This window comes from Struthio camelus, chromosome Z (genome assembly GCF_040807025.1).
Source record: "Struthio camelus isolate bStrCam1 chromosome Z, bStrCam1.hap1, whole genome shotgun sequence".
Classification (NCBI taxonomy): domain Eukaryota; kingdom Metazoa; phylum Chordata; class Aves; order Struthioniformes; family Struthionidae; genus Struthio; species Struthio camelus.
This window is the reverse complement of record NC_090982.1, coordinates 40,680,230-40,706,983: the sequence shown is the minus strand read 5'-3', so window position 1 is coordinate 40,706,983 and position 26,754 is coordinate 40,680,230. Positions and strand designations below refer to the sequence as shown.

The window sequence follows — 26,754 nt, the reverse complement described above, 5'->3', positions numbered from 1 at the left end:
TAACATCCGTAGGATACTATTATACCAGTGCTGCTATTACCACATCTCTGTGTGGTAATTTGTAGTTGGATGATTTCTTCATGATTTCCTAATGGAAATGTATCATGAAGCAATACAAACGCTTTTTCTTGAATACATATGGATGAAGTATTATGGGATGTTCTCTTTTCAGCTTTGAGTTCTATGAGCAGACAGGATTTCTTTTACCTGTGTAAATATATGTGTGTGTACATCTCTCTCGGCAGGCTGAATTGCCAGACAGGAAATACGTTTTTCTGGATGAAAATTTTACAGAATATTTAACATCTAGCTTTGATTAGTTAAATATCAGAAGTTTCTACTAGCATTTTAGAGAAAAAAATCTGTATTTGAATCTGTGTTCATGTTGGAAACAAGCTGCTCATCTCTTGTCATCCATGGTTAGCAGTTGCAATTTTAATTGCAATTACTTTTATTTTGAATTTGACCAGTTTGCTCCTGATGTGCTTGTGAATGCTGTTCAGTTTGTTTATTCCTCTGGTGATATGCTGGATTCAGCCATTGCAAAGCTCTCAAAATAATCCCAGCTCTGAGTACTATCCTTACCATATGGTTTGCATTATATATAGCATAGTTTTACTATGTTAAATTGTATCAAGAAATGCACCTCCTGAATAAAACTCCAAGTATAGTCATGGGGAATCTTTTTTGGTCATACTGCTTGTTCTCTGAGGTGTTGTCCAGTTTCACCACATCAAGAAAAGACTGAAAAGCTTATTTTAGGGAGCAGAATGCAGGAGTCTTTTACCCTTTCTTTACACATAATTGAAGACTGTCTTCAGAAAGAGAAGATTTCCATGAAGAAAATGTGTTTATGTGACCATTTTTCTCTTCAGAATTTTAGCCATCGTGTTTCACATGGTCTTTCAGATGCTGTTTAGAAGGAGGAGATGTTGCAGTACTGTCATGAGGAATTCTGTGCATCTCCAGGTGAAATGCCGTCCTTCAGCCAGCCACTGATGGATGCACAATTTTCTTGCTTCTGTGGCTTCTCGCATACTCAGCAGCACCAACTGATGGAAAATAATGCAAATATAACAGCTAAGGGGAAATATTCTCATTCAGTGGGGAAATTGTTGCAGAAGTGTAAGTTCTATAGAGCATTTCCTCCTTCTACCGTACTTTTAATTAACATAAGTCAGCTACTGATGACTATTTTGCCGTCTCCTGACTTCAGGCTAAGCAGCAGGAAAATGAGAGAGAGTTCTGTTCACTTTCATCCTCAAAGGATGAAGACAGTAGCAAATCTTTTGCGCATTTACTGCTGGAACTTTTTGCCAGGTTCCCTCTTCATGTTCCCTGAAAAAGTCACAGAGACAATGCATTCATTACAAGAATTTCAGTTTGCAAGCAGCCTTTATTTAAGCAAAGAATCACAAAGATTCTTTTAAGCACACTGGATTTTGGCGGGGGTGGGGGGAGGGAGGAAACTGTTTTTGAAATATGGCAAACTTATGCTGAACCCTCCATTTATTATATTTAAATTAGCAGAAGAAATTAACTAGGCTATGCCACCTGCTGAAGTTTTAAGGAAAAATGAACGTTTTAAGTGGTGGACATTGCTGGCTAAGCACCTGCAATCAGAATTTAATGTTAAAGTGTGAAACAACTTTTGACCACAGTAGCTGTCTCTATACCTTCAGAGAGAGTGTTTATTGTGTTTCTATTTATTTAGGTAATAAAACTCAATGATTAGCTCATTTAAAGTTGAAAAGTATTAGGGGGTATAAAAAAAGTGTATTTTCATCTTTCAATTTAGAACTACAAATTAGATTTGAAAGGATGAAATATTTTTGTTCTGAAAACTTGAAATGTGTGGTAACCAGGAATAGTCACTTTTTTTCTCTTATTTAAGCTATGCTTCCTTTCCAGTTAAATTCCAGTTAAAATTCCAAGTTAAAAACTCAAACTCAGTGAAGCTGTTCTGGTTGGTTTTTGAGCTATTTGTATGCGACATGGCCCATATGGTCTATAGATGTCTTTTACCTTTAAACTTTTGTATTTTAATTCTCATTCTTAACCTCATCTTTGTACCACCTTGTGGAATGGTAAGGGTGGATTCTGCAATCCTGTAATTCGTGTAAGACAGCACGTATGCGGTTGGCATTTATTTTACTTCTGAAACCTACTTAGTTTGAGGTTGTATCAATAGTCACAGTGATAAACTGGCAGCTAGCGTTCACATCTATGGAGGACATTTAGCAAGATTGGGAAGCTATAGAACCTAACTCAAGTAGAGCATTATCCTAAGATCTGTGTGTGTGTGTTTTTTTGTTTTTTTTTTAAGGGGTGGCAGAGACAGAAAAAATGAGAACTGCCCAAATTGCTTATTGTGAGAGCATGTTTTGACAAACATGCTTACTTTTTGCAGAGGGTATGTGACCCGAAATGTTTTAGTGCATTGGATAATACTGCATCTTCACTTTCTGAAGACGTGAGACAGCAGTGTGAAAGTGAACTTAAAGCCATTCTCCCACAAAATACTGTCTGGTGAAAATCGTCTCCATTCTGACAATAGGAGACACACAGAAGTCTAAAATGACAAATCTTAAATATTACTTAAAACAACTGGGATCTGAAGTTATGGATCTCTGAACCTCTTGCTGTAATGCAGATGATCACATCCCTAAAATGAGAATGAAGTTCTTTCTCTTATCGCAGTTGTTGCTGAGGTCATTCTTTTTTGAAGGAGTGACGTTTCTAGGTAGTTCTGGACAGAAGGGCATACATTCAGTTCATTTTTAAGTTTCAGTTCCCTGTAAGTGCAGTTGTTATTTGATTGTACTAACTTATACAATTACATTTTTTTAACTAGTGGACAAGCGACTTCTGAAAAATAGTCTTTTTCAAACCATTCCCCTACTCTGTCGCTTTTACTGATACTGAAATTTTATATTGGCGATGACAATGATCATGGCTAAGAGATTTCTGAAGTCTTCCTTGCACAAGTTCTCTAGAAGCCCACTGGTTACTTTAATGGTGATAAAATTACCCCCAGGGGAATAAAATAACCTGCAGTGCATTCTTTTTTTCCTGCCTGTTTCTCCAGCCTAGTCACTCTTGCATACATCTTCTGTGTCCTCGGGTTAGCCTCTGTTCAAAGATCATGCCTTCACTTTCCGCTTCAAGCAGCTTGCAAGGCTATTACTCGACACATCAAAGTCTCATTTCCTATTTCTCCCTGCTCTCTGGAAGATAAACTTGGCTGGGTTTTAGGGAGATGTGTACGGTGCTCTGCAAATACCATTAAGCATGTCCTCGCGGTCTTGCGTTATACCAGTTGTCTCACCCCATTCCCTTGCCCTGATCTGCTCATCTGTAGTACAAAGAAGATTTTAGTTGCGCTGCAAAATCTGTCTCAGCTCTTAAGTTGCTCACTACCCAGTAGTTGACAAGCGAGGAGAGGTTTTGTGTGATCAACACGGAGTGGATACACATATAGATACTAGCAAAGCAGAACTCTTTTTTTTTTTTTTTTTTTTTTTCTGGGTCTTGTGCTTGCAAAAGCAACTTAGCTGTTAGTGTTGTGATGGTATGAGCGACAGAGCATTTTACCACGAGTAAGCTATAATGTCAGCCCAGTGCAGCCTGTTAAAGCATGAAGCTTAAAATATACAGAAATTTTATGTTTCTGTTCATAGAGCACAACAGCTGATTCCTTTCACTGCAAGGATTTTGTCTTGATTTGAGTGGTCTCCCCGAAGAATAAACTTAGTATTTGGGGATTGTTCAAAATGAACAGTTTCTAATTAGGTTCACATTATAACCACTTCTGTTTTCTCATATAAAGTTGGAGTGAAGGCTTTACAGTGGTTCCCCACCCCTCCTTTTCTGTAGCCACCTCCCTTCCCTCTGCTTCGCTCAAATCTCGCAACCACAGTGAGAGCCGAAAATAGGTAGGTGAGATTGTTCTTACACACTGCCTTCCTCCCCAGCTACTCCTTATGTTTCAAGGAGGGGAAATAGCCCAATACATTAAAGAAAACCCATGTTTTTTTCATTTAAAGAGAAAATGGTACTGAACAATCCTTTATCTTCAGTAATTTGATGAGAAATAAAAACTCGATTTTTCCAGCTTTTGCAGCTTAAAACTGTGAGCGTGCTTCTCAGTTCTTTTAATAGCTTTTCAAGAGCAGCTGTCTTAAGACTAGCTTTGTGGTTGGGGGGGTGGTATGAAGGAGATTAATGATTGAGGTTTTGTCTGCCAATGAATATAACACCTGCAGAAAAGTATTTTCTTCAAAACCCTTATGTTAGGGCATTTTTGACCACATATCAGTGATTCATACAACGATTTTGTTTAGACCAGCACAGCTGAATTTTTATTATTCATAAACATATTTCTTGCCAGTTGTCATATGAATAAAGTGGAGCTGGTGTGTATATATATATGTATTTTTTTTTCCTGCAGGCGTTTCCTTTTATTATAGTCAAGTAAAAGGAGGATTCATTTGCTTCCCTAATAATACTTCTGTCGTGTCTCTCATCATTTAAAAATACGTTATCACCTTTCTTTATCAGCCACCTTTAAAATAGCTTCCTTTTCGACGTTCGCTTCTGTTATACTTGTCTTTATTCTGATTAAGATTAAGAAAGTTGTGAATGTTTTATTGTCCTTGATCTTCTGAATTGTTTAAGCTCCGACTTATTCAGAACTCTATATTGAATTTTCTAATCAAAGTTCTTGCTTTCTTCCTATGTAGAATTTTCTCTTCTTTTTCCCCTTGCTGTGAGGAAATGATGAAGAGTCCTGAGAATGAGTGTACATAGATATACTTCTGCTTTATCCTTGCTTATTATTTTGGACGAGGTACTGTTGCAGACTGAGGAGAGAGAAATCATCCATCTGTAAAGCACTGTCGTCTTCCCACTCGAGGATGTTCTGCGTCACATGTTAGTCTGATTGCATGGAGAAGTGGAGATAAGATGCGATAGGATTTTACTTCCTGTGCTCAGCATGCTTCTCTGTTCCTCTCTGTCTTCCTGAACTATAGTAACAGAAACTTTGGTAACACAAGTTGCTGCATTCAGGCCAGTAAAATAATAGCATCCTTAGGAGAAGGTACATCGTTATTACATCTATGGCTGCAAGTCGGTGAGAGATGAGGGTGCTCAATAGCTTAACGTTCGCACCTATGTTAAATTTATGGGAGGACTGAGTGATGCAGGATCAAGTCTTTATGACCTCCAGTGTAATTGCTACATAGCTATCTTCCCCTAGTAATTGGAATGGCTTCTTCAGGTATGCAGGTTATAGGAGACAAATCATGTTTAGCTTTTAAGGTAAGATAAAGCTGTGAAAGACTTTGCTATGTAAGTTAAGTGTTTTCGATATTATAGTAACTCTGTTAAACATTTCTGCGTATTTTTGACTCTTTAGTAGATAATCCTTTTCTGTTTCCTTGATTAGGTCTTTACTACTGTTCTGACGCACCCAAAATGTCCACAGAAGAATAATGGAAGCCCCTGAATACCTTGACTTGGATGAAATAGATTTTAGTGATGATATATCGGTAAGTCCAAGTCTTATTTTATTTATTCAAATTGAGACAGTCTTAGGTATCTTGGTCATGATACAACAAGCAACACTTACTGAAAGCCAGATTTCTTTTTACCTCATATATGGGAAAGTTAAAATAGTTTGAATCCAGAATAAAAATAAGTTATCTTGTAAGGGAAGTTTCTCGTGACCTTGGAAGAACTTGAGCCCTCTACTTTAGTTAGTTATTTGCAAATCAAATTAATAAATCAGTATTATTTCTGGATTGCTTATGTACTCCATTGTCTTGAATGGGTGCTCGCTAAAGCCATATTCACCAAAATGATAGTTTGCCTGTTTCTTTTTCAATCGTAAAGAGCTCCCATAGTAAGAAACTTCCTGCCTCTCTCACCTCAGAACTGCTTCCCCTTCGTATGATTTGTTACTCTGCCCTTTCCCACAGCAGCCATCTCCAAGTCCAGCAAGGTTTTCTAAATAGATGTGATGTAGCTACTTGTGACACTGTCGAGTGCAGCAAGAGGCAGAAGGACTTTCAGGAATTCAGAGACAGCAGTGATCATAGTGTTACGCCTAGAATAACTGTAACTGTAATTGCAAGCAAAAATACTGCTCTTCTAGGTTAGTAGCTAGTGTTTCTTATAGGAAGCACTAATACAGTATATTCCCTTACTCTTAATAATACTTCTGCCAATGGTTCTGCTTTATTTTTAACAGACTTGCTAATATGTCACCACCATTATCAGAATTTATTAATTCAATTTTCAGGTCTCATTTACCATCAAAGACACTATAGCCCTTTCTCCCCCGACATTCTTTATGTATATCACATATATTATATATATATGTTTTAAACAAAGGGCCTTGTTTTCCCTTTAGCGTTTGGGACTCTTGATTCATTTTAAAACATTCCAGATGCTTTATTTGCAGACGGATTCCTTTTGGAGAGGATTTCATTTTTACTTCTTGTAACATTGATTTTTTTTTTATGAAAGCAGAGTAGGGCAAATGCCCGAGATACTACCAGACAGTGAGCCAATCCTGAGAGGATACCTTATTCCAGGCAACTTTCTTTTTATCGCTGTTATATGGTAGATCGGGTCTTGGTATCTGTTTCTACACTTAATTTTGTAAAACTATAAAACATAATAGATGTAACCTCTCCATGTCTCTCCCATTGTGACTGTTGCTGCATGCTGGTGGGTTAGGTTACTCACTTTTCCACTGAATGACTCAGACTGCCTTTTAACAGGCTGTTCTCTGATGCGATGCTGTACCTTGAATTAAAAACGAGCACAAATTATAGAGGTAGCGGTTTTTTCTCTCCCCCTTTAACAGGGAGAAGGACAAAGATTTGTTGCCAGAAGCAACACTAAAAAGGGAATTCCTGGTTCAAGTACCATACTCATTTCTTAGTGTATGTACTATACAGATACCTGACCTCCGCGTTTTACTATTAGGCAGCTGGGGAAAGAGTAGCTGCACAGCATTGGTGTTGGCAATTTAAATTGTTCCGGATAGCCTTCTGGTTCTAATCCATTGCAAAAATGTACTGACTAGAAATAATGGCAGCAAGAAGACTGCTATCATGATATACTTGTAAAAAGTACATGCGGTAGAAAGCCACTATCTTAGCCCTGATGCTTGGCTCTGGGATGCCAGTGCAGGACTGGACGTAATTGTAAGATTCTGGTATTTCTGGGATACAAGTGCATCTTGCACTTAGTTGGAACTGCGTAGAGTGGCTTTGCTAGAGATTTATATTTTCTTTATCATGCGTTATGTTGTGTTAAATGTGTTCTGTGTGTTAAAATCTGAGAACTATGTAAAATTTAAAAGGTTGACGTTTTTATTTATTCAAATTCTGTAGTCCTGTTTACATGACTAGCAATATTGTGTTTGAGGAGAGAGGTTCAGTTCTCCCCTGAAATGATATTGTCTATTGAAGAAAACCAGAATTATCTGCATTTGCATCAGATACTTGTTACTATTGCTTGTCTATTGTTTGCTGTTATTACTGTTCTTCCACCCTGCAAAGTTCCCAAGGGGTTTACTGAAATTCACTGTCAGATTGGAGGCATGCTTTAAAAACAAACCCACCAACAGAAACAAAAGCAAATAACCCAAACCCCAAACAACAATCAAAATGCTATTATAAGCATTAGCCTCATAAGAAACTCTTAATTCTGTTACTGAATTCCACCGTAAACCACAAAATATTTTTATAAAGTAGCAGAAAGCAGAGTATGCGTTGACTAACAAAGCAATCTGATGTGCTTATCTCACACTGTCACTCATGCCTTGGGGCATGGCCCTCAACTCTTTGTTGAAATGGTTACTCTTTCTCTAATGGGACTAAATAGCATAAACATCGCTTTGGAGGATTAGAGTTTAATTTTGTAAGTAAAAATAATTTAAGATTATTGAGTGAAAAGTGGAAAATAATTAAATGAAAAGGCTATTTTAATGGCAATGAGACCAAAACAGTTTCCCAGTGATGAGTTGTGATCTCTACCTCTTTTGCTGTCACTATGTGATACCCCTAGCAAACTTGAAATTTCGGCTTGAAGAAAAGCTAACAATCATTAGTAATAGTTCTGAACTGGAGCTGGAGTATGAGAGAAAGTAATTACAGAGGGAAGAGCTAGCAATGGATTGTGCATATGGTTGGGAAAGGTCCATTTTAAAGAGGCATTTCAGTTGCTTCCTGGCATCTTTATACTGTCTCAACTGAAAGCCAGTTCTCTGTCTTGACCACAAAATACAGATGGCAGGAATGTAAATGTACAAAGGTCTTTTTGAGGACAGAGGTGAGTAGGAGGAAATCTGTTAATAAAATCAAATCAGTATGATTAAAATGTACAATCAAATGTATAACTTATTTAATAGATTTTTGTTGGTGGTGGAGGTGGTAACTGAATACATTTTAATGCAATATTGAAGCAGAAAGATTTATTCTTCCAGGAAAGTCTAGAAAAAAAGACAGAAAGAATAATGGCTCTCTGCTTTTGAGGGTGCCTGACAAAACACACAGCAATGGAGTACAAAAGGCCTAATTCTAATTGAATTACAGACTGTGTAACAGTTTAAACTGCACCAGCTGGTCTTATGAAGCTACCATATTCCTTGGAGACATGTTCCTTGGATTCTCCTAAGCATCTTGCTAGACCAGTTCAGCATTGCCTTCTGAATTGTTGTGCTGAAATGGCAAGATGTATAGCTTAACAGCTCAATCTTTATTAAACAATAAGTACAGTGAAGCAAAGCACATGGTGTTTGTGCATGTGTGTGTTTAACTTGTATTAATTTGTATTTAGTAGCATCTTTCTCCCCTCTCTCTTCTTTTGCTGCTTGTTGCCTTAGGCTGTCAGATCTTGGAGCAGTCACAGCCTTATATTCAGCCCCGTATTTAATGGGGGTAGTTCTGTGGAGTGCTGCTATGCATTTTAATTAATAAATTAAACGTTTGATACTGGGAATGCTTATGAGAGATTTTTACTGTCATAACTGAGTTTTCTCAATTCCTCTCTGAATCAGGCTATCAAAGAGGAAAAAAGGCATTGGAAATTCTTGAGGCTGAATATTAAGTAACTGTGATCCATTGATTAACAGTCTTTCTTAAATTTACTTGCATCAGAGAAGTAAATTACTTCTGCAATTGATCAGATGAGGTTTACATTATATTATTTTGAAGTAGGTTGCCAACCATTTGTTAGAAGCAAATTAAACTTGAAATAATGAACTGTCAACAAAAAGCCAGAACAATGTATGACCATTTATTTTTTTGTGTGGAAAGCTGATGTTTTTATGTATAGTTGTTTTGCTTCACTGGTCAATAGCGCACCGGCTACAAATATCTACTTCTTTGAAACCATATGGTGTTTATATATTATTTAAAATTTTTCAGTTGTGCTAATCCTAAATGCTTTTTTTCTGTTTTAGTTTCCAAATACTGTTTTTAATACTTGTATATGTGCAAAGCCATTGATTTTAGAGTTATTTTCACCTTTGATGTGTCTGTACATCCTATGAAGAGAATGGCCATATAAAGGATATTTGTGACTTGGTCAATGGTAATCTACAGGAGAGAGAAATGTGAGGTGGGGAGGTACTTTGCCATAAGCTCTGAAAATCTGTTTGGTGTCTTTTGCGGTAGGACACGGTTGGTTGTACAGGCAAATGCCACCTGATTTCTTTTGTGCTGCTTGAGAATAGCATCAGACTGACAGAAGTACCCTCAGCTTGGTAAATCTAGGCTATGACCACGACGTTAGGAACCACTTAAAAAGTCTTACTTCTTACCTCTTTAAATGAATTACTTCATATATGTTTTTGCCTTTCTTTCAGTATTCCATAACTTCTCTCAAGACCATCCCAGAATTATGTAGACGGTGTGATTCACAAAATGAAGACAGATCAGGTATGATGCCCACTTCTGTCCACCCATCATTTTCTAGGCTGCTTTTAACCGTGTTCCACTTGGCAAGGATTGCTTCTTGGCAGTGGTCTGTTGTTTTGTTTTCTTTCATTTTTGTGCAGCTTTCTGGAAACAAGACTTTTTTTTTTTTTTTTTAACAGATGTTAGTTCATTAGAAGGAAAAAAAGTTCCAAAAAAGGATTTGGCTTTATACAGATAAATGTAGGGCTTCATCTCAGCAGCTCCAAGCCACAGTATATGCAACAATTTACTTGAAAACCCGAGAAACCATTGGTGACAAGACGTAATAATGTAGGCGCCAATGAAAAAATGTTGGATACGTTTACTACCCATATGGCCACGACTAGTTTGAGGGATGATGTTTTGCCAGAGTCTGAAACTGTATCAAGGATGTTACATGTTAGAATCTACTCTAAGGCATACTGTAATAGTTAAGATTAAAGCAGAGTTTTTGAGTTTAATAGTGTAAACTAAATGAAGAATCATGGCATATAGATGAGAACCAGCTGGGGACCTTCCCCGCCTCCCCCCCACCCCCCACTGACAAAAAGTGCATTCAGTGTTGTTTTTCACTCTGTAAATCAGATTAATCCTCTTTTGTTTTTCTCTTCCTGATGGACCAAAATGAATTGGTGAGAAGGACACTTTTTTGTTGAGCTATGAAAAGTTTATTGTGCTTTCATCTGATGCTTTAATTGCACTTCATTAATGTTGTTGAATCTAAGACATTTATAACAGAAACCTGAGACCTGAAATTCGTGGGAAGATAGAAGGCTTTAAGAACTGTGCTGTACTTTGGCAACTTTTATTTCTGTATTTCCTTTCAGAGAGCTGTAAATTACCAAGGTTTGTAACTAAGTTGAAACCTTCTAAGAGCTACTTCTGCCAGAATCATTAAAGGCTAAGTCATCACAGTCCTATGGCACTACCCTGGGGAATAAAGGGAAATGAAGCTTTCCTTAACGTATATATTCAGAATGTTAGTGCGTGCACAGGGGCAGGCAGTGATTGCTCACACAGTGCTACCTGTTGCAAGCAGAGAGGCAGAGAAGAAGTGGAAAGGGAGAGGACCCCTGATATTTTTTTTCTCTCTCTCTTTCTTGCTTGCTGTTGCCCTTGCCTGCACTCTTTCTCTATCATGCTCTCTCACTCTCTCTTCCTCGTTTGCTTTCTCTGCCTATCAATATGAACAGCTGATTATGTGCTTATGGGATGTAAATTCTACAGAATGGGGTAAAGCACAGATTCTCTCAATTGCTCCAAGAGCAAGGTGAACTGGAGAAAGAGGGCAAGAATAGCCACTAAGCCATTCTTTACTGGTTGATCTTAATGAAGACTGCTTAGCGAGAGTGGCAACATAACTATATCTGCTCTGTTTTCAAGAAGCGTGTATTTAAAATACCGAGGTTATCCTTACACTAAAACGTAAGCCAGTAGCAAGGATGGGGCATTGGTTATTAGCTCTTCCGAAAGACCCTTGGACATGGACAACTTATTATCAATTGATCAATTGTTTCATGATCCCCTTTGCAGTTAGACGTTTTTCCAGTGCTGATTTTAGTTACATCTGCACTCATCTGTTACTTTGAAGAGCAACTGAGATAAGTAACTAGATGCATTGCTGGAAGACAGTAGTAGCACCAGGGAGTCTGCCAGTGGAACTTACTTCAGAGCTTTGTTTAAAATTCTTGAATCAAAAGAGGAGTTGGTAGCTCTGATAATAGTTTTGGCAAACTGAAAATAGTACTAAAATCTGTTTTTTCATTCTACTTACAACTTACCCATTCTGGTGAACTCAAAATAATACTAAAATCTTATTTTTTTTTCTCTCTACTTATCACTGAATGAACACATACACTGTTGAACAAGAAGGTATCACTTTACATCCCTGCTCAGGCTTCACTGAAACATCAGTCAAAGCTGCATCAGTCAACAATCTGTAAGGCCATCCCATCTTACGTTTTTTCATAATTGCTTTTGATGCAGTCAAAATGATGCATATCATGGACCATCAAAAAGAGTCAAACACATTCCCAAAGTTATAGTTGCTATGTGCTGTTTTTGATCAAGATAAATTTTATCATAAATCCTTAATATGCGTGGCAGACCTGCAATTGTATATTTATATTCCATTGACAATTTAAATAATTTACATATAGAGTAACTCAGAGGTTTTACCACAAACTGGTCCAGCCCTCTACTTTGTACTGTCTCCTGTTTAGTTAGAAGTTATATTTTTCTTAAAAATAGAGAAGAATGTGGAAGTAGAATTATACAATAATTATTTTATAAATGAACTAAAAGTTAAGTGTAAGTTACTAGTAGGACTACATAGGTTGGTATCCTAATAGCCTAAAAAAAATGATCTCTGTGAACTTTCTCTCCAAAGAACATTTAGTTCGCTAAAGCAATTAAGTCAGAAGTATAAAGAAAATAAGTTTTAACTTCATATTTAAATATATATATTAAGATGTAGACAACCATATTCGCCACAAGGTTGTTTGAACTGATTTAAACCAGACAGCTACTCTTTGTGGAATTACATTTTTCAGTTAACTGACAGATGATATAGGGTCCTTATTAGTCATTGTTCACAGTTAAGTTTAGTAAATAGCCTTGAGATCCCATTTGCTTTCTCTGTTTCATCTAAATGTTGAATAGTATGTTAGTAACATAGGAAAACGTGAGGTTACATGGTTTTTGGATTGCCCTAAGCTCCTTTAACCCTAGGCAAACATGCAAGTGCTTACCAGTCAGTGTGTTTTCTCATGGATTGCCCATAGACTTTTCAGCACATTTTTTTCCACCCAATTTATTTCTACCTGTAATTTATGGTCAAATTACTACTACTTTTGGACAAGAAGAGGTTAGAACATATGAGAGATGACTTCCCTTCATATTGCTCTTCCTGCTTGTATTGATCTCTTCACTGGACTGCACTGACTGTATTTTCTTTCTTTCTAGTTTTTTGCAAGTGGGTTTGTGTGAAACTCATGCTGTTAATACAAGCCCAGTACTGATTTCTCTGTCATCTTCCTTGGATATAGGGAATTCTGACTCAGGAAAATTCCAAGCAATTCTTGAGATCCTAGTATATATCTCACTACCGCCAGATTACCGGGTGCAGGATTTACAGGGTAGGAGAAAAGGTGTAGGGCAAATCCTGGCTCATCTGTCTCACATGGATCATACTGTGTGATTAAGGGCAATCATAAATATGGATTAAATATGAATTAAATATGGATCTAGCTACCTCATTTTTCTGAAACGAAATGGCTAGCCAGGCTGTGTGTTGACTTCCAGCATTGTCTAACACAGAATGATGAACTGAAACAGAAATCAGTCCCTTATGCCTTTCTTATTAAGCATGAAATTGGCTGCTTTCTTTCTGGGTAGATAGTCTAAGGGCACTTGAACAAATGGTTCAGGACATCTGTGTTCAACAAGCTTCACTGAACCATATCATTGCATTACGGTATATTCTGTCAGTTAGGATGACTTTTCGTTGTCATTTAAATGTATACCTCAAGTGAAGACAATATTCTACTTAAAATCTTTATTCACATGCTGATAAAGTTCACCTTTGGTCTCCAGAAGGCATCCCGCTGCTCTGCTTTATTAATTGCCGAATTAACTGTAATTCACAAAAGTATTGAGAAAGTTGTTTTCCTATTTGGGAAAATGAATCAGTGAATATGGTAATTTTATATTCCTCAGTGTTTCAGATTACTCACAATTCCTGTCTCAAGCTCTTGGTAGTTTTTTAACTATAACTCAAATTTAAGCAAAGCTTTGATATGGAGTCAGCATTATTTATATAGCATTAATTTCTGAGAATTATGTTCCAAATATGTCCCAGGTAAATATGTCTGGAACAATACAAAACTGATTGGGTAAGTCCAGACTTTGAAAAGGCTGTAGAAAACTGAAGGATTTTCTCAGAAAAAACAATAATTAGAATCATGAATATGCATTGAAACTTGTGGTAGGTATAAAGGCTCTTTTCCAAACTTGTATCCTTGGTCTTTCCATTTTACACATTATGTGCCATGATGACCTCTTCGAATTTTTCATTAGAACTTCCCTTGTTAGTACCCATTTAAATTCCCAGATCAATATGGAGAAGGGTAACCCCAGTTTGGAATTGGGAGACCTCAATTTGTCCATTTTGAAAATTTGTTTCCCTCTTTTACAAGATCTACTTTAGAAATGACAGCTTTTACAGTGTTCTTCCTCAAGCCAAGATAAGGAAAATTATTCATTTGGTGAGGCTTGTATTAATGTATGGATCACCTGGAAAAGATGGAGTTTGAGTTATTATTTATCCCCATTGGTTTCATTTCCTAACCCTTTCTTTCTTTGCAATGGCTTCGCTTTCAATTGCAAATGGGAACAAAACCACTTTGTTCCTCTTCTGTGCAGGGTCATTCTTTAATTCAGATTCTCATGCTGCAGAACTTACGTTAAAGAAACCTGAAATGTACTCTTGGAAGTTATTAATATATTAAAACTGTAAAACAGTGCCACCTTCAGTTAAAATTGTTAAATATGATTTCAGTGATATTAATTAAATGGTAAACAGAAGGATATTCAGAACTCATTTTCTTTATGTTATTCATGTGTAAAGGACATCCCTTCCTCCGTCTCTTGGAGATCTAATATTGCTGCAATTACTGGAGATGAATCAGTGTTTAAAGATGTAAGAAATTTTCTGAAAATTTCCCTAGTGCAGACAACACCTTGGTGTCTGTAAACAAAGTCAGAGTCACAGTGCTCTAAATGGACCTGGAATGAGTACAAGTCTTAATTGATTCAAGAGGCTCTTCTGAAGTCCTATCACAAGGAGGAAGGTCAAGCATTCCTTTGAAAGGACGGTAAAACTCAACATGTGAAACTGTGCATATACTTACTGCAGGCCCCTCAAATGGTTGTATGGTGAATTACTGTGTTTAAAAAAATATTTTATAGACATAGACTGTTGTCAATACTGAGGCCAGCCTTTCTTAACGATGATGGAAAGTAACCCCCACAATAATGGAATTTGTAGAGCAAGGAGGAGGTATTTCAGATAGTCATTTGAATGCATTCGTCTTTCAGTAGCGATGGAGCCAGTCTAACAGAGATTGCTTTTGTTTGTAGGCGATCAAAGCCTAAACAGTAAAGAAGCTCGTTGCTGTGTTCTCAGCAAGGGTAGGGAATACCTCCCACTGTTTTGTACCAGAAGATTTCTGGCTATGTGTTGACGAGTTCTTAGGGTAAAAGCTTTTCCCCCATTCTCTTTTACGTCTTTGGAAGTTTCACACATTATTTGCAGTCTTCCTCCTACCTGCAAGCTGGTTTTGCTTGCAGGATGGTTATGTTGTAATCATAGAATAACTTAGGTCAGAAGGAGCATTTGAAGGCCATCTTGGCATGTTACATCAGGTCACCTAAGAACCTATTCTCCCTAATGAATGCTGCATTAAAAACATTGCAAGCCAGTTACCTTGAGGAAGTGTAGTGAAAGGAGCAATTGTAGTGCTGGCAATTCTTTGTCAAAAAGAAATAACTATGATTCAGCCTCAGAGATTCATAGACATTTGAAAGATCTATTAGGTATGATAAAAGCAGCAGATAGTCTCATCATATTCTATGACTGGCTTTCAGCTCCAGGCCCCAAGCAGGACACTGTTCTCCGTTACTCACAGTTTTCCTCTGTTTTCTGACTGCTCAGGTATGGAGTTCACAGAAACCAAAAGGCTGAAATACGGACAATTCAGAGCTAGCACAGTTTTGTGGCAGATCAGGCTGCTGGGCAGAAGCAGCATTAATGACATCCATGACTGATTTTTCATAGCTGTTGGATAAAGGAAAGTCATCTGTTTTTTCCTTCTGTACAGTGGTTCAGCTGACCATGAGATACTGGTGTCCCTCCTGAGAAAGAAGAGGGGACAGTAGGCTAAAAAGGCTCAAGGATTTCAGTGAGGGATACAGCATAGCAATGGGATTGTCAGATCCAACTCACAGAAGAACAGGAGTGAATTGATGCTCATTTTCATTCCTGTTAAAGGTTGCTGTGTAGCTAACAAGTGATTTAGAACAACGTGACTCCCTTGCCAGCTGATCTGCAACTGGCTTGAATCTTTGTATCCGTTGTGTTGCCTGCCTGTGCTACTGCCAGTTGTATGGCCCACTTGTTGAGCAGCAGCGGACATGACTACAGAATATTGGTCAGAGCTTAAACCTGAATGAGTCTGTGATGATGGTGACAAAAACAGGCAGTTAGGAGTTTGACCATTCCCTCAGAACTACAATCAGTCAGTGCTCGGTGACTGGGAATAGTTCCCGATTCCTTATTAGGTGGATCCATGAAGATCTTGCATCACAGCATCTTTTTCAGTATCACTTTTCGGTATCCTCAGTTCATCTCATCATGGTTCTGATGTATGATATACAGCCCGTTGCTACCTCCTGTTTTGTGTCATGAAGCTATGAGCGACAAAAGAATGCTACTGCATGCTCTTGCATGCACATCAGAGAAGAATTTCAATAGTAGTTTTCCTATTGAGCTGAAAAGTTGAGTCCTTTATTATCTTCCTTTATACTCGGGACAGTTTAAAGGAATTCTAACATTTTGGCATTAGACTGTAAGCATCACAGAAACTGCCTGTCGCAAGGGTAAGGCTTCATTTGTGTATGACAACCTTGATGACTGGACAAAACTCATATAATTACCCACAGGCGCTCATGTACCAGATAAAACTCTCCCTCACACCCCTCCGCTGTCTGGATACAAAGATGGCATTGAAGAATGCTCTGAAGTAAGCTTAACTCCAGTTACTTTCAACTTCCGGTTGAAAACGTGTTATAAGGGTCTTTTTTAGAAAGGTCCACATAAATAAATGTTGGTTTCTGAAATCAAAGATGATGAAGCAATTAAATTGCCAGAGAAGTTGCTTCCTAATTGACCCCTTTTCTGACCCCTTTTCTGACCCCTTTTCTGACCCTTTTTATTCCCCCCAAAGTAGCTCTAGGTTGCATGCAAAAAATAAAAACTATGAATATACCTACAAGCCTCTTTATTCACTTCTTCTATTTTGTCTTCCTTAAGAGCAGAGAGCCCAATATATGGCCAGGATCTACTTTTGCAGATTTGACCTTGCAGATTTTTGTCAGACACCATTTTCCTTAGTACTGAGGAAATGCTTTGCCACCTCAGCTCCATCAGGCAGCATTATGCTTCTTTATTAATGTCAGGGAAAAGTCTTCCCAGTTTTTCTGTTCCTCTCTCTTTGTGCTTGGATGATCCCATGGCTGTATTAGCTAAGTGTCTCATCATTACTGCATAAAAGTTATGGAACGAGTTTTGACACCACATTCGGAAATACGAAATTTTGTCGTCACCTTTTTATAGGTGAAATACTAGCGCACAGAAGCGATGTGGCTCATCCAAGATGGTATGAGAATCATTTGATGGGTTTTGGAATCAAGTTAGCTGCTCCAGGTTCTAGTCCTCTGCCTTAAACACAGACCATCTTGTGCTGTTGTTTGTAAAGGAATCAAACAGTTAGTATTTATTTGACCTAGCCTTTCAGTGGCCTCTGCCTGACTTTGTAAGCGTGGAGAGATGAGCAAAAGGCTTTTTCCTGGAGCAGCTGTTAAAGACTACTCACATAACAACCCCTGCCGTATTGGTGCTTTGGAGGACATAGGCACTGCTTGCTTCTGCGTAACAACAACAAACGTCCGTAAAAAGAGTGGAGAAGATTCAGGGTTTCATCCGTGCCCTGGTCCACTCTGGCCCGGGTATGGTCTCAATCTTGTTTATAGGGAGAGCCTAAGCTTGGGTACAGCATATACAGCACCCAAGAAACAGAAATTAGCTCAAAGTAGTATTGAGTCCGCCGGTCTGATTTGCATTACTCCCCGCTGCTTATGTGGTTAAATGCCATATTCTAATCCTTTATTAAATGCACTGTAAATTCATCATCCTAATTAAGTAAAGAATATGTTCCTAAGTTCATTAAAACATTGCTAATTGTTCTGGATGTTCCAGTTTGCTTTTCTAGAGCCAGTGTTTGTAAAGAGTTGTTCCACCGACATGTTGGGGAGAAAAACAAAGAAACAGCAGTGCCTCCCTCTGCTCTGATTGTAGTGAAAGAAAAGAGAAATACATGGCTGCAATGATCAAAGACAGATTTGTAAGAAAGGTTGTTGCTTCTTTGCAGTGTCAGATTTTGCAGTTTTATTGTCAGTGGTTTATGTAAATATGTGTTATTAAGGTTAGAAAGTGGAAAGAGCCTGTTCAGCCTAGCAACAGAATAAATGTAAGTTTAAAGAAAGTGACGACAAACAAAATGTTGATGACTTTTTCTCTGTCTAGACCCCTGTGTTGAAAGCAGTGTTTTCATAAAACTCAGACAGAATTCATTTCCATACAGAGTGCTTAATAGTTCCTGTCAGAACAAAACAGCTGGGAAACATATGGTGTCCATTTCCCTGTATCACTTGGAAAAAATTTCACATGTAAATAAAACCAACATAAAAGTGTAGGCCTTTGAACCTAGAATCTTATACAATGCATAAATAAGTCTGTACAGTGCGTTCTTTGTATTGGCCCACTAAGTTACATGCCTTTTGATTATTATTATAATTTTTAATTTTTTTTCTGGGGAAATGTACTTCTGAGCTCTTTCCAAAGTATTAAGGTAATTTTCAGACCTTCGTAACTACTAAGCTATACTAATCTTTCACTTCAAACACTAATGTTTTACTGAAAGCGCCTATATCTGTTTTCCTAGGAGGGTGTTCATGGCAAAGTGTGTTTCTGAGCACAAATTAGATCCTCCTGATATGTAGTTAACGTGTAATAAATCTGCTATGTTTGAATTGTCTTCCTGACTTTGAGAATACGTGAACCCTTGGTATACATTAAAAGGGCCATCAAAAGGAAAAAGAGACTAAAGGCTTTAGTGGTTTTAGTGGAGTCACCCTACTGAAAATTACAAATAAAGGAAACTCTTTGCTGGTGTGCTGCTGGTTATGGAGATCGTGAATATCACAAACTGGGACTGTGTGAAAGGGTGAAAGTGCAAAAGGAGTGAGCCTTCTCCAAGTCAATCCCCTGGGTGAACGCTATATCCTGCAGTGTACTGCAGATAATGATCTGTAAGTTCCAGAGCTAGGTGTATGCGTGTGTGTGTGTGTGTGTATGTATGTATATTTATATATATGTACATTATGGGATGGAAAGTTTGACTGAGAAGCCCAAGATACAGAGAAATGGAAAATGAGACATCATACCCAAATAAATAGGTTTAATTTTCAGGTGAAAACAGATTTTCCAGCTCTTGTAAGGAAAATCCACCTTCCAGAGAAAACAGGCCTTTTAAAAAATAAAAAAAGTTTGTTGCAGTTGTTAAAACAAATCCACTAAAAAAATTTCAAGGAAAAAGAAATTCTGACCAACCCTGTTGCTGACTTCCTAGAAAGTCCTCCTGCTCTTCTGATGCATCTCTGTGGGATAAAAATAGCAGAAGGCAAACTAGCATAAGGCCAGTAGGAATGCCACTAGGCTCTTACTGGTGTCCATTACTTGATTAAAATTACTTTGTAAGTAAACTTGATTAAAATTACTTTGTGAGTAAACCTTTTTCCTATCTGAAGAATATTTCTTTTTCTGGAGCGTCAAGTTCTTCAACTGTTGTAATAGAGTTGTCATTAAATCTGCTTAGATGTGAGTGCAGCATGTTATGTAACTCTTGTACCTAGCGTTTGGCCAGGTATATCTTTAAAGGGTACTGTATCATGTCATAATAAACACTTCTCAATTACATTGCTCTGTTTCTGTAGTTTCCGGCACCAGCTGGAGCTGTGGGGTCTCAACTCTTATCGGAAATGCGCAGAAACCAACAGGAATTGCAGATATGTGTAATAAATTCAGACCAGTGAAGAGGGTCTCCCCATTGAAGCACCAGCCGGAGAGCTCCGAGAACAATGAAAGCGATGACCAAAAGAACCAGAAGGGGGAATACCAGAAAGGCAGCGATTCTCAGTCTGCACCTCCGGATGGTGACCAGAGCCCAGGAGAAGGAGAGAACCTTAAAAGTAAAAACATTGAGCCTGCTGTTCTGGTTGGGGAGCTCGAGCACTATGACCTGGATATGGATGAAATTTTGGATGTGCCTTACATTAAGTCAAGCCAGCAACTTGTTCCATTTACAAAGGTGGCTCCTGAGAAAAAACTTTTGGGTGTGTGTTCAACAGTGAACGGTCTCAGTGGAAAGAGCTGCTTGGCAGGGAACACAGAGACCTTGCCCACTGGCATGACACAGTTTTGCGTTCTGTCCCCCGTGAAAGGCTCTCAGCTGAGAAAAGCGCAGCCCATTGTCCTTGAGCAACACAAGCATTTAACGGAAGAATTAGAGCTTTCCCAGCCTTTAGTTAAATGTAGCTCTGTCCATGAATCTGAAGCCCAGAGCAAGGGCTTCCTCAGCAGGACATTTGTTGATCCTCAGGCTCATAAAACTGAGAAGAGTATGCCAAACTGCCACCTGAGAACTTTTCACCTGCAGACAGCAGTGGCAGAAAGCAAGCAGCTTGAGGAACTGAATATGAGCTGGAGTAGTGCAGGGGGCCCAGAAGAGAGGAATGAAGAGGTGAAAAAAAGTAAGAGCATCTTAAACATTGTAAAGGAAGGCCAAATATCGTTACTGGTAAGTACCATCTCTTTCATAATCCATGTAGAGTTAGAGTGGCTGATAAAGCCAGCAAAGCTGATGAAGTCCGTATTTTGCACTGCTGCTCTCTTTGTCTTGTATTCACCTTAGAAATTGAGCATATGGGTTTCCAAACAGCAAGTTTTAATCTTTAAATCAAATACGTAGCAAAAACAATATATTTGTTTTATGTAAGCATGGATAAGATTGCTAGCTCATGCAGTAAACTGATACCATATAAAATGCAGGGTTTTAAAGCTTGAGATCATTTGAATATTAATTTTAAATCTTAATCGAGTTCTGCCTTTCATGACGTTTGTAGATTACTTTGTTCAGTTATTGGCGGTTTACCTCGGTTGCTATTTAGAGGCTGACCGTAGGAACAGAGGGGCTTCTGTTGTATTCTGATTATTATTCAGGAGTGTTTACGCCTACGTATTGCAACAGCATTCTTGGGCAGGATTTCTCTCTAAAGCCTCATTGGCCTCTGACCCATATGGAGCTTTTAGTTAGGTCTAGTGCTCTGATCAGACATTATCAATGATGGTTTCCAAAGTAACTAGGTGCAAGTTAGCACAATGACACAGAACACGTGATCACCGCTCAGAAGGGCTGTTGGAGGCATAGTGTATGTGTAAGAATGTTTTTGTTAGATTTTTGTTTAGCTTCTCTGTTTACCAGCTACCTCAGGCACAAAGACATGTTATTAACATAGCAGCAAAGACAAAGGCAGGCTTACTCAAAGACTAGACAGAGGCAGAAGGGTATATTAGAGTGCTCAGTCAGAAAAAAAAAAAAGAAAAACATTCATCAAAAAAATGGGAATTAAAAAAGGTTGTCTTAGGTAGATAGATAAATAATTTTTTTTTTTTTTTCTGAACAGGCCAAAACATCTGAGTGAAGTAGACTGAATGAGTTGTGTGCTGGCAAGTCTGCGCAACTCTAGGAACTTATCACTGTTAATCCTTAACTCTGTCTTCCTTCTTCCCTTTCCCTTCTGGAGTTTCTCAATCCATTTATTTTGTCTTAAAATTAAATTTGGGCAGGATTAATATATTAGGTCATGGTTGTGTAGTACTTTGCTCAATATTCCAAGAGAATACTATAATACAAATTTCATTATGGAAACAAGCTACCAAATAAAAGGCTTCTTTCCTGTATTTTAACTACGTTTTAGATTATGCTTAGCACAAGCTGCCACTTTTATGGTGAGCAAAGTACGAACGTTTTTTTAAGAGTCATGAATGTTTTCTGCTCAATTACTCATCAGTATAATACCAAAAAAGAAAGAAAAGGAACCAACTGCAAAATAGACAGAAATTATGAAAATGTGAGCGTATTTGCAGTTAACGTTGCTGAACGAACTAGTAAGGAGATGTAAAGCTACACAAGACCTTGCATTGTTACGTGGCAATTACATTAGGAAGAGAGAAACGACGCAGTGAATCAAGGCATCCTTCCCCTCTGTCCTATCTCGTATCAGTAGCCAGAGAAGTGAAAAGCTCCGATTTTTGAGAGTTATAAAAGAATGTGCCTGTAGGAAAATATCTTTGACTTATATCTTGGACTGTGAGATTTAACGTTCTGTGTGTGTTTTTATCCCTAATTGTGACTGATGTGATGAAATTTTTAACCATTTCTTTTTTTAACAGCCACACTTAGCAGCAGATAATCTGGATAAGATTCATGATGAATATGACAACAATCTGTTGCACATAGCAGCATCACATGGACATGCAGAATGCCTGCAGCATCTCACTTCCTTGATGGGGGAAGACTGTTTGAATGAACGAAACATTGAACAACTAACTCCAGCTGGGTTAGCAATAAAGGTGATTCATTCTCTCTCTCTCTCTCTCTGTCTCTCATGTGACATAAAGGTGATTTAGTGTCTCTCTGTGATGGCTGTAAGTAATGCATCCAACAGGGTGTTATTTTTCAAAGGTTTTGTTAAATTAGAGCAAAAAGAACGTTTCTGCAGTTGCCTGGTACCACATAAGCAAACAAAAATGCATTACTATGCAAGATACAATGTCTGTTGTAAACCACTGGCACATCATACGTTGTTGTCAGTGCATATATATCCACTTTTAATTCAGTCAGCTGGCTCAAAAAATATTTGTTATATTTCAAGGAACTTTTATTTAGTTCAGACCTAATTGTTTCTTTAGACAATATAGAAGTTTCTTTTTTTTTTTTGTAACAGATATGTACAATATATAACCTTGAAAGACAAGCATGAGAATGTATTTGCAAAGCCTGATAACACTTCGACTATTTCTAACAATAGCTTTTTTCAGTGGCCTTTCACATCTGAAGGTGAAACTTCTTCGGAGTTTAGAGCAATTGCATCAAAGTTAAAATTTGCATCTTACAGAACAACCTGTCATAAATGGCAAAAATTAATGCCCAAACTTACAGGAAAACCTATTACATAGGAAAATGGGAAGATGCACAGTGTTGCTGTGCTTTAGTGAAATATAGTGGTGTGGGGAAACTACTTTTATTCTTTCAGAGGTGACAGCCATTCCATTGACACAGTATCTTAGGGCAAGAGTCAGGGATCTTCCCCTTTCCCTCCTCTCCCTCCCCCCTATATGAATGAGAAATTAAACTGGTATCTAGCTGGTCTGTATGACTGAACTGCTTTTATAAAATAAGGCATGTAGCTTCAATAGCCTGGCCCATGTCCAATCTGAATTGCTACGGTCTGCCAGTCTAAAGTCGTCTTACAGTTTTAGTTGGAAATGGTTTTCTCTCTTATTTTTTTAACCTGGGAAGATGATCTATTTATAAGCTAGTAGCACGTCTTGTCTTTTTCCCTCCAAAGGCTGGCTTATAACATTTTGGACACGCTTTCATATTTCCAGAAATTTACGTAAATATCGCTGAATTCTTCCTGAATGTGATGGTGCTTGGGCACAAGGGTTACTGACGATGACCTGCACGGCCAGAGTTGTCCTGGGTCATTGCAAATGCTATCTCAGAACCTGAAAATTATTTGTCATAAATAAACTTCATAGTTCCTGCTCCTTACTTCCAAAATGTTTGGGACACTGGTAGAATCGACTTTTTATTCTTCTTGCTCTTAGATTATACTATTATAACTCCACTAATGTTATAGTATAGTGTATAGCGTGGGAAATGCACCCGTGTTCTGTAAGACTCATGACTATCAGAAGGAAAGAAAATCTGTATGCAGGAACATAGATTTCAATGGAAGAGGGTTTCTGTAGACAATTTACTGATCACGTGCAACATTTTCCAATAAAGAATGAATTAATTACAACAGTCGCATTTAATTGAGGATCTCCTTCTGAGCTTGAGTTATGAGCTAGAGTGAAAATAAAGGGATAACGTTATGGCCAGTCATATTGCCATATTAGCAGTTTGTTTTATTTGGTTTATTTAAAGCATCTGTGGAAAAATCTCCTACAAATTAGCAAAATTGTATTATTTAGCAGGTACTTCATTTTATTAATTCATTACCATAAGATTTTACTCAGTTGTGATACAAAGGAAAGCACAACAAATCTATAAAGTTATCTGTGCTAACTAATATTTGAACCCTGATTTGATATATGAGGCTTTTTCTGTAGCGTTTAAAAGAACACAGTTGTTTTCGTTATTTTACTTCATTTTTGAAATTGAGAGAAATAGAGGAAAGTAAGTAAAGTAGAAGTGGTGTCTATGTGTGTGTATATCTGTGCACATGGTACATATGCAAGGAGTAAGACAAATACCAAACAAATCTTCTTGTAATTTTTTTCTTTCTCCTATATTGTTTTTAAGTGGGTTAATATTTATTACATTCTTTTTCTTGTTTTTTTATAACAATCAACCTGAAACTTGAAATGAAAAATTCTTTCCTTCCTAGGATATTTTTTCTCATTTTATGCCTGCAAACAGCTTTGTATGTTTGTGTGTTGACCCATGTGAAACCTTTACCAAGCACTTGAAATGTCTTTTTTTTTTTTTTTTTTTTTTTAGCTATAAGGAATAACATGGCCTTTGTGGAAATGACCATAGAAAAATCAAGTAGAAGGCCAGAATGTGGTTATGCCAAACGGCTTTTACCCAGATATCATTGCTGAAAGGGGTCACTGCAGCAGCCAGAGAAGCTGATAAAAACGCTTGTCTTTACACTAGGCCACAAGCATGCTCTGAAGGAAATGTTCATCTGTTTCTGCAGCATCCACATCCTGCTTCACAGTAACTTGCACACTATTACCAGTGTGCACAGCAGCTTGAGAATCTTGGGCCCAGGGTGTAAAAGGTCTTTAGGCCAAGAGCCATCTTCCAGTTTGTGTTTGTACAGTGTCACAGTTAGGTCCTAGTCCATGAGGACTAGGTATTCAGATACTACCAGTAGTACCTAATAATAACCTGGCATGCGTTTAATTACTGAACAGTGAAGTCTTCAGTGCGTAGGGAGAGAGCCTGTTCGCTCCAGTTCAGGAAGTGGTCTCATTTAATCATTGAGCCTTGCTGTATGAGTGATGGAAGCAGAACTATGTTTTCTTCTGAATGATCTGAGAGTAGAAGGCAGATAGTGTATGTAATACCATTTCACTGCCTCATGAGCTGGTGTCCCCAGTGGTGCCGCTCAGCAAAAGTTCTGTACCAATATGCATAGACAACTGTAGTGTTAGGAGGGAAAAGATGAAAAATGTTGGGCAAGTTTAAACTAACAGAGTAATATCAATAGCCAAGCTGTGTTTGATCCAGGACAGCAGGATAAACAAGTGCATTATGTGAGAGTAAATAAAAAGAACAAACTTTCAAACAAACTAGAATGTTGTAACCTATTAGTGGTTCTGATAAGCCTTTCCCTGTTTAGTAGATGTGTTTGGGATTGAAGCAGGTGGCATTTTTTTAACGTTTTTTTTCTTTATTTAGAACGGTCAGCTGGAGTGCGTTCGGTGGATGGTGAGCGAAACGGAAGCTATTGCAGAATTAAGTTGCTCAAAAGATCACCCAAGCCTTATTCATTATGCAGGTTGCTATGGTCAGGTATGGCTTTCATTCACTTTTTACAGAGATTGATATGCTCATACAACAGTTTGAATTGAAAGCATCTTAATAGCCAAATAAGCATAAGGCTTTTAAATGCAGGTGTTCATAATTACTTAAAATATAGCATGAGCCTTTCCCATTTAATCTGCTTGTTTTTTCAGTATATACCCCCTTAAGTCATTTTTTTGAAACCTTCAGTAATGGCAAGGAGAGGATTAGATGACACATTAGGCTAACCTATCAATTGAAGAACAGCACAGGAGTTTAGTCATCTCATTCTGGTGCGTAGAGGTCTCCTTGGCCACATCAGAAAATCATCAAACACTCTGGGATAGTTCACATTCCTTTTCCAAGAAAGACTCATCTCAAAAAATTTTGGCAAATTGTGACAGTTTAAGAATTCAGTATATTGGCACTGAAGTGAAGTGTGGTGAAACTTGAACATCATCTGTCTAGCTCTAGCCAGTTTTATTGAGAATTACGTATAAAAATGTGTTGTAAACTTATCCTGTTCCACACCTAACTTATCTATAAATCTAATGATGGGAAACCTCAAGAGTTCAGCATTTGAGTGCTCTGCTAGCATCTGGGGAAACATAGACCGCTTAATCGCGCCGCATTCTCTTCCCGCAAAGTCTGTTTTTCCTAAACAGACCTTGCAATAACCCCTCTTCAAAGGAGCTTGTCCAGGATCTCATATGGAAGGAATAGTGATCCGTTACTGTTCTCTAATGTCTTTGGTGGATGGGCCGCTTTCTCACCCAATGCAATTTTCTTTTTCTCTTACCGATAAAGAGAGAACAAGCAAAAAGTAGCCGCCCCTCTTAAGAAAATCAGTTTTTGGTTTTTTTCCCTGTGCAAATGAGATTCTTATTGAATATCATAAAACAATTGTGGCATGTTTCTGCTTTTAATTCGTACTGTCCAACCATGGATTTACTTGAGGGAGAGGGAAGGAGAGCAGGCAGGTGTGCAAGGTCAGAAAGCTGGAAGTCTTCCCCTTTTCCTTGTGCTTCCTGAGGCAACGCGGAGGCCCTCATTCACACACTGACCAAAGTGCTATTCCC

General features: G+C 38.0%; 1 protein-coding gene across 12 annotated transcripts in view; it reads left to right on the top strand.

Moving 5' to 3' along the window:
* The window catches only part of LOC138064414 (synphilin-1-like), a 112,815-nt gene that overhangs the window by 60,179 nt on the left and 25,882 nt on the right, over positions 1-26,754 (top strand). For 9 of the 12 annotated variants that reach the window (XM_068926926.1, XM_068926932.1, XM_068926925.1 and 6 more), the window contains 5 exons: positions 5,450-5,552; positions 9,884-9,956; positions 19,806-20,668; positions 22,324-22,503; positions 25,571-25,684. In XM_068926926.1, the coding sequence (XP_068783027.1) occupies positions 5,496-5,552; positions 9,884-9,956; positions 19,806-20,668; positions 22,324-22,503; positions 25,571-25,684 (1,287 nt within the window). In that variant the 5' untranslated portion in view covers positions 5,450-5,495. Of the gene's footprint in view, positions 1-909; positions 1,126-5,142; positions 5,323-5,449; positions 5,553-9,883; positions 9,957-19,805; positions 20,669-22,323; positions 22,504-25,570; positions 25,685-26,754 lie in introns of those variants that run through there. The other 3 variants (XM_068926936.1, XM_068926931.1, XM_068926930.1) reach the window with 3 other exon arrangements.